This window comes from Mytilus edulis, chromosome 13 (assembly GCF_963676685.1).
Source record: "Mytilus edulis chromosome 13, xbMytEdul2.2, whole genome shotgun sequence".
Classification (NCBI taxonomy): domain Eukaryota; kingdom Metazoa; phylum Mollusca; class Bivalvia; order Mytilida; family Mytilidae; genus Mytilus; species Mytilus edulis.
In genome coordinates, this window is record NC_092356.1 from 28,580,262 (window position 1) to 28,589,033 (window position 8,772).

Here is an 8,772-nt window from a genome sequence, read left to right on the forward strand (position 1 = left end):
AATTAAAATACATTGTGATATATGTCTGAGAAAAGGTTTCGAAGAGATGTAGAGAAGCTGCAATAACACCCTTTAGTTATTGCAGGCATATATTTTCTGTAATAACATAGGTGTACTATGCATGATTGGCAAACTATGGACTGTTTTATCTTTCTAAAGTTAAGTATACATAAAGACAATTATAATATCAAAAGAATTTGTATACAATTTGACAAAATAAAGGTTGTATATTGTCCCTTTGAAACATGTAACATACATATGTGATCACAGTTTTTTTATATTTTAGCCCACAATAACGACATGTACGTTATTTTTCTCTAATAACTTATTTAAGTTAGACCCTTGACTGATATAAGTAGGATAAAAATGTTCAAATATCAATATTGTATTTAATGAATATTGTAGTGCTGTAAGCAAACAAGATTCTCCCTTTCAATGATTTAGAAAGAGTGTGATCCTTGTCAAAAATCAATCCCTGAGATATTGAAGCCAAACATTAATTCAGCCATGTTTTGTCTGATCAATATCTTTGATTCAAATTAACTGTCAAAAATCTTCTTTAAACCAGTCAATGGAAATTTCATGTAACTTCACAGATTTTATCCATGCTAAGTGGCATTGTGCACCTACAATTATGTTTTTGAAACAATTGATTATTTTAAGATTACTCATAGCAATACATAAATTGATTTATTTGTTGAGGGGGGATAGAACCTTTATCGGGACTCCGGGATCGGGGTTTTTTAAGCTCGGGATTTCGGGATTGACCCATTCGGGAATTCTTTTTTCGAATTTCGGGACCTCTGGATTACTTGTTTTTAAGCCCAGGATTTCGGGACTTCGTGTTTTCAAGCCTGGGATTTTGGGATCAGGACCCCTCCTACCCCCCTTTTTGTTGGACAAGGGATACTTTTATATTCAAGGCCATTTGCATAAAGTGAAGTGAGTCTTGGCCCCTCCCCAAGTTTGAATTGTTTGAATTTTTTTCAGATAAGTTCTTTCATGTATTTTGAACTATGGAAAACAAAATTTGAGTGAGGAGTACTTTGAATAATTTAGTTTTATAATTTTTCAGATATCTTAAGTGCAAGATGTAAAAAATGTAAGAAAGGAGACGGAATAGATACTGAGGAAAATGAACATATGTTAAATACTATTGAAAATGGCAGATTTCAAAATGGCATTGGAAGACAAAGTTCTAATGGCTCTGCAAGCAATGGTCATTCCATTCCAAACTCACCATTCCAGGGGGAGCAAGACGGTTCATTGGATAATCAAGTATTAAATGGAAATATAGTTCTGCAAAGAAATGGCACACAAAGCTTGCAAAGTGATACAATGATGAATGAACATGATGGAAGACAAAATTCCTATCATATAGATTCAGTTAGTGAACAAGCTAGTGGCTTAACTATGAACACTTTTATTGATGGATCTGAAGCAGCATCTATATGTGGAAATAAAATAGAGACCAAGGAAAGATCTAAAATGTCAAACTCAGATAGCAAAACTTATAACTCTCTGAATGCTGACAGTTTCTTACAAGATGACAATTCTTTGGACGAAAACACTTTGGAATCAGTTTTTGTTCACAGTGCGAGCTCTCCACAGACTCAGTCACCAGTGCCATGTTGTCGTGATCCTGACACAATTCCGAAAACAATGAGTGACAATTTCTCTATAGAATCTGTAAAGGAACCAGGAAAAGAAAGTCTTCCAAAAAATAATTCTAATGGAAACATTCCTGCAGCTGGATTATTTCAAAGTTTACAGACCGTGCCTTATAGACGGACTGATTTAAAGGATGAGATTAACCATCAATCAAGGGTACCAGAAATACCAGCTGCAAATCCAACTGTTAAAAAAGAAATCCTCAAGCCACAGACAAGAGTCAAGCCAATGGCTAAAGGTATAAAAGGGTTAACAAGCTTAGGGGTCGTATACAATTAATATATCTATGGTTTAAAATATTGAATTACAGTCAAACCTGATTGAACTGGACCCTGAATAAATCGGTTTCCTGTCCATTCCGGCCAAAAATGAAAGTCCCATGTTTTTTCCCTTCAAAGTCTTTGTTAAAATACCCTTTGTAAACCGGACCCTGTGCATTCCGAATTCCGGTCTAATTATGCAGTCCCAATACTCTTAATTACATTAATTATTACCTGTCAAAACCGGTTTGTCTAATTAATTTCAAAACCGATATGCAATCAAAACATATTTATTTATTTATACAATATGGCTTTTCAGGATAATCAATTAGTCAGGTGTTAAACTGTGAACTGACAATCGTACAGGAGTGAGCTGTATTATTTATTTTAAAAAACATTATAAACGTGTCAATTAAACGAAAAGACACATCGAATATATCTCGGATTGAACTTACGTTGTAACTTGGATGAACAAATTGAAAAAATCGCGGAGTAAGAAATTTACATCGTGATTTCGAAATCCTGGGTTCCCTGTTGTGAACCCCAAAACACATGACCTTGATAATGAAAAACACCCGGATGGCAACAATCAATGGATATTGTACACTTGACGACAACGTTTCGATAGTGTGATGAAATTACGTTTGATAATATTCTGGCTTTTAATCGGCCATGGCATTCCAATGTTTCAAATTAACGATCATAGAAGAAAAGTCTCACAATCCAAACAACGCGAGTATTATGATGAAAATGCAAACAATGAAAAACGAAGTGAAAGTATTTTAATTTATCAGATATAATTTACAATCTGACAGAGAGAACTTTTACATGCAAAATATCGGACTTCACAAGTCATTAACCTCCGGTCAAAACGGAAACCTGAATAAACCGGCTCACTGTCCAAACCGGCCCTTTTTCATAGTCCCATAGCCGGCCGGTTTATACAGGTTTTACTGTATATGACTAAATTCCTAAGTTAAATGGCTTAAGGTATAAACAATGATAAAGGCAGTGATATTGTTGTCTTTTTTCAAAACTACCTCTACCGTTTTTTATTGGGAAAAATGCATATTTTTTATTGAAATTGGGAAATATTATTCTAAACACATCTCCGATTTTTTGCTGACCTTTGCTGTCTTTTTTGCACTGTTTTTTCATGTATATTTTGGTTGTCAGACATTTTCAACCTGGAAGGTACTTTTCGGAGAGGGGAAAGAAACTGAAGCAATGATGGTACTTAATGCATTGAAAACCACATGTGTTACAAACACCATGATGATTCTGATCAGAAAACTGGATCTCAAAAGTGCTTTATAATATCAAAATAATAACATGAATACGATATTTACAAACATTACTACCAATGCCATCACTGTTTGGGGAAAATGTAGACCTTTTTGGGAGGAATTTTAAGCCATTTTTAGCTCACCTGGCCGAAAGGCCAAGTGAGCTTTTCTCATCACTTGGCGTCCGTCGTCCGTCGTCGTCGTCGTCCTTCGTCCTCCTGCGTTAACTTTTGGAAAAATCTTCTCCTCTAAAACTACTGGGCCAAATTTAACCAAACTTGGCCATAATCATCATTGGGGTATCTAGTTTAAAAAATGTGTCCGATGACCCGGCCAACCAACCAAGATGGCCGCCATGGCTAAAAATAGAACATAGGGGTAAAATGCAGTTTTTGGCTTATAACTCAAAAACCAAAGCATTTAGAGCAAATCTGACATGGGGGTATTATTGTTCATCAGGTCAAGATCTATCTGCCCTGAAATTTTCAGATGAATCGGACATTCCGTTGTTGGGTTGCTGCCCCTGAAATGGTAATTTTAAGGAAATTTTGCTGTTTTTGGTTATTATCTTGAATATTATTATAGATAGAGATAAACTGTAAAAAGCAGTAATGTTCAGCAAAGTAAGATCTACAAATAAGTCAACATGACCAAAATGGTCAGTTGACCACTTTAGGAGTTATTGCCCTTTATAGTCAATTTTTAACCATTTTTCGTAAATCTTAGTAATCTTTTAGAAAAATCTTCTCCTTTGAAACTGCTGGGCCAAATTTAACCAAACTTGGCCATAATCATCATTAGGATATCTAGTTAAAAAAATGTGTCCGGTTACTCGGCCAACAAACCAAGATGGCCGCCATGGCTAAAAATAGAACCTGGGGGGAAAAATGCAGTTTTTGGCTTATAACTCTAAAAACAAAGCATTTAGAGCAAATCTGACAGGAAGTAAAATTGTTGATCAGGTCACGATCTATCTGCCCTGGAATTTTCAGATGAATCGGATAATCGGTTGTTGGGTTGCTGCCCCTGAAATGGTAATTTTGAGGAAATTTTGCTGTTTTTTTGTTATTATCTTGAATATTATTATAGATAGAGATAAACTGTAAACAGCAAAAATGTACAGCAAAGTAAGAACTAAAAATAAGTCAGTATGACCAAAATAGTCAATTGACCCCCTAAGGAGTTATTGCCCTTCATAGTCAATTTTTAACAATTTTCTTAAAATTTGAAGATTTTCAATATTATTTTCCACAGAAAGTACTGTTATAGATAGAGATAATTGTAAGCAGCAAGAATGTTTAGTAAAGTAAGATCTACAAACACATCACCATCACCAAAACACAATTTTGTCATGAATCCATCTGTGTCCATTGTTTAATATTCACATAGACCAAGGTGAGCGACACAGGCTCTTTAGAGCCTCTAGTTTTTAGTAATTGGGAATTTTCTCTAGGGGAAAAGGCCGAATTTCGGCTGTTATTTGAGGCAAACAATATCACTGAAAGGGGTTAACAATTTAAGGGTCATATACAAATGATTTATTTAATGTTAAAAATATTAGACTACTATTGTTTTATCAAAGAGGTTCAGTTGGCACTGATCATGAAATGTTTGTATCAGAGTTATTGTGAGCATGGATTTTCATATTCATCACACATCAAATTCCTGTTCACGACTACTTGTTTTTTCTTAAACATCATGATCATGAACATATAAATTGCCATGTATGAAAATAAAATTAAAGGTGAATTATTACCATAAACCAAATTCCAGATGTTGTGAAAAAATGTATTGCAACAACCTTTTATGTGTGTAAAAACTGTTAGACAATCAGATGAGCTCAAAAACTAGTGTATGGTGATCATGATGAATATCTACAGATCGGGACCGTAAAGTTTGATTTTCTTTTCTTGGAACTCTGCATAATATTGATGATTCTAATAAAAGATTGAATGCTGGGAAAATTATCTATTTAACAAATAATTAATGTAAAATTTCAAAGAGAAATAAATAAATACTTAACACCATAATAGTGCAACTTTCTTTTATTCAGGGAATTTATAAAGTTCAACCCTTGTAACTATCAAAAACCTGTAAGTTTTTTCATGTAAAATACAGATGATATGACCTCAAGTTACAGTTGCCAACCTGTTAAAATTATCAACATTTAGCTTGTAAACACATTGCAACATTCCCATACAGTTCAATTTTTAAAGTAGTTATTTTGAATATCTATTTTTAGTCATTCCAGTAAGATCAACATCACAAGAACAACAACCCAATGCTCAATCATCAGGAAATGGAGCACAAGGATATACTCCTTCCCCAACTACTGCAAATGGTATTGATATCCAACAAGCTGTTAATAATGACAGTCACAAGGTCGTTGCTAATACTCATTATGGCGAATACCCAGACATGAGAGAAAATAATACAGGAGGAGTTATCAATTCTGCACAGGGTCATCCACCAAGTATGGATAGTTCTGAAGGATTAAGACAGCAACCCTCACTCTCCACAAATCATGAATCTCCTCCAACTGACGAAATAAATCACATAGATAACAATGAACAACCAAACCTTCATGAAACAGCATCAGGAAATGTGTTGGCTACACCCAGCTCTGACAATAGTAGAGAGTCCGAGAGTAACCAGTCATTACAGCAAGAAACAGTTAATGTAAGTTATGTTTATAGTCATAATAAGTAAAATAACAAAAGTACCGAACTTAGGACCAAGAGAAATTCAAAACAGATAGTCCTTTAAAAAATGGCAAAATCAAGAGCGCAAAGAAATGGAAAATAACTGTCATATTCCTGACTTGGTACAGGCATTTCCTAATGTAGAAAATGGTGGATTAAACCTAGTTTTATACCTAGATAAACCACTCACATGTATGACAGTTGCATAAAATTCATAACATTAAATAGATTAATTTTTACATTGTTATTTTCTTACTAGTGTAATCAAGGTCTCTTGGAATGTCAAATCAATCAGATAACTAGAATTCAGTTTTTGATTTTAGAAATAAGTTGTGATAAGGAAAAGACTTTGTCGATAAAAAATGGATTAGAAATAGTAATAGTATATATGATAACTTAATTTGATGAGGTAAAAAGATGAGGCCAACAGCTGAAGTGAATATCAGTTTTTCAAAAGTCAATTTAACCACATATTTACCGCAAAAAAAGAAAGTAATTGTTTTATTCCATATTCCGAGAAAAATGCATATGTATGTAATGGAAATTATTCACCAAAATCAATTGTTTATCAAACGTTTTTTTAACATAATTACACACGTAAAATCATGTGATGTTTTGCATGATGAATATAGAAAAACCTACTAAAGTTTTATCATTATGGAATAATATACCTTAATTTTCCTGCCTCAACATTGTTTCTTTTTTTATTTTGCAGCAAGCACCAGACACTTACAGTTACCCTTGAAGAATTGCAAAACTAAACAAACAATATTTTGATATTATTACGATACTATGCAAAGGACTTTGTGCAAATTTTGACTTAAATTTTTTTTATGTGTACAGTAGGTATACTGTATGTGCAAAATAGTATTAAGATCTAAATTTTAGGTACATTTTATCAAAAAGTGCTAATTTATTGACTGGGAGTCTGGGAAACTGGATCTTTTTCTCATCTTGGGGCACACAGGAATGCTAATCTAGCTGTATTATATAATGTTGATTCAGGAATTATTGCAATGGTTTTATAAATGCAAAACTGTGACAGTATCAAGTTCCCAATAATGATAGACTAGCATTAATGAGGGTATGAATGTCCTTTACAGTAGGGTAACAAATGGTCATTTTTCGGCTATTGTTAGCATCAAATTGGTTGAAATTTTTTCCTGATTTGTCATGGCCTCAAATAATCATGGTGACAGTTTTTTTTGAAAAAAATTAATCTGACTCGTCATAATCAGTCAATTTATTATTCGTCTTAAAGAATGTATAAGATTTTTATATTGATAGAAAATCAAAGGATATCGAATATTCATCCACAACTCATATATACATTGTACTTAGCCTCATTTTCATGGTTCATAAATCAACTTGAAGTTTTTCTTGGTATAAAATTATTTTAAAATAAATCATGACAGAAAAAAGAGTAAGGCATAGCTTATATCATGTATCATAATCATTGCAATACAATAATGTGCAATTTTGCAGTGGCCAGTGTGTTTTATTAGGATAGTAATACCCTTTTCCGAATGTCAAATGGTTATTTTCAGCTACTGTTAACATCAAATTAGTTAAAATTTTACGGTGATTCGTCAAAATATCCTTATGGTGATTCGTCAGAGGTCACAAATATTTATTGTTACCTTTATTTGGGGGAAAAAATTAACATGATTCTTCAAAACCAAAGATTTTTTATCATCTAAAAAAAGTTTTTTATCGTCATGCACCAAAAATTACTGTTAACGTCATTTAGCAATAATGTATAAGGTTATTTTTTTATGAAGGTTACCCCTTTTACGACGCTCTTATATTAGGTTAGGTATAGTAAATATTGCTTAGTGCTGGGTTTTTTTCTGAAAGACCCAAATGACCAGTATATAAAATTATCAGATTTCAATATATAAGTTTTTAAAACTAAGTTTTTAATGAAAGTACACAATCTCTTTTACAATTACTTTTGGAACTGCTTTAATAAAACTGTTATGAATGCTTTGTTAATGGTAAATGTATTTTTAAGTTTAATGTTATGTTATTTCTATTTGATTTCAAATATTCTGGAAAACTCATATAAATATCAAGATCTAAAATAACCTTGCCAAAATTCATGTATTCATTTGCCATCAATTAGCTCAATGGCATTAGGGAAAATTACTCTAACATGACATTTTGAACAAGAGGTTTTACTGCTTTGCTTTTTGATAGGAAGTCCAGATTTTATGTCATATATTTTTTGACATTCATAATGCCTACAGCTAGTCAGTTATAAGTTTTACCAGTGATCAATTCATGCTTTTTGGAGGCTTTAAATTGTTCTCTTTGTATATCTGTTCCTTTTTTTTAAAGAGTGCTTTAATTATTTATTGCTTGTATGTTCTTTTTTGTTTGTTTTTAAGTGCTAAGCATGTGTTGTATATATTGTATTATTACATTTTGCATATCTAATTGTAATGTAAATGTTCAGCTATTTATAAGATATTTAGCCTGTATTTGTATGATACTTGCAAAATGCTAGTTTCAGATCTCGTTTGAGTTTTGTTCTGATTGGCATATATTCTTGTCTTTGATATATAGAATCAGTTTTCTCTTCTATTGCTATTCTTCCTTTAAGATTTGGTTACTGTACATAAGAAATTTTCATGTGTAACTAATTTTATGAAATAGAGATTTTACTACAAAATTAACCCTTTACTAGTCATTGAAATACATTGTATATGGCCATGAAATGTGAATAAGGAACACAGTCAAGATTTAACTGCCCTAACTAAGGCTCAAACTGCGAAATTAAGAAATACAGTATTTTTATAGTGCATAATATTTCGAATATATTTAAAGGTTGTATATTATACAATCACTGTC

The 8,772-nt window shown here is 32.4% G+C and overlaps 1 protein-coding gene across 1 annotated transcript in view; it reads left to right on the forward strand.

The window, feature by feature from the left end:
* LOC139502200 (uncharacterized) overlaps positions 1-8,545 on the forward strand; it is a 47,104-nt gene extending 38,559 nt beyond the window's left edge. Inside the window, exons 11-13 of the mRNA XM_071291627.1 lie at positions 1,076-1,909; positions 5,460-5,896; positions 6,635-8,545. Of these exons, the coding sequence (XP_071147728.1) occupies positions 1,076-1,909; positions 5,460-5,896; positions 6,635-6,664 (1,301 nt within the window). The 3' untranslated portion in view covers positions 6,665-8,545. The remainder of the gene's footprint in view (positions 1-1,075; positions 1,910-5,459; positions 5,897-6,634) is intronic.
* The last annotated feature ends 227 nt before the right edge of the window (positions 8,546-8,772 follow it).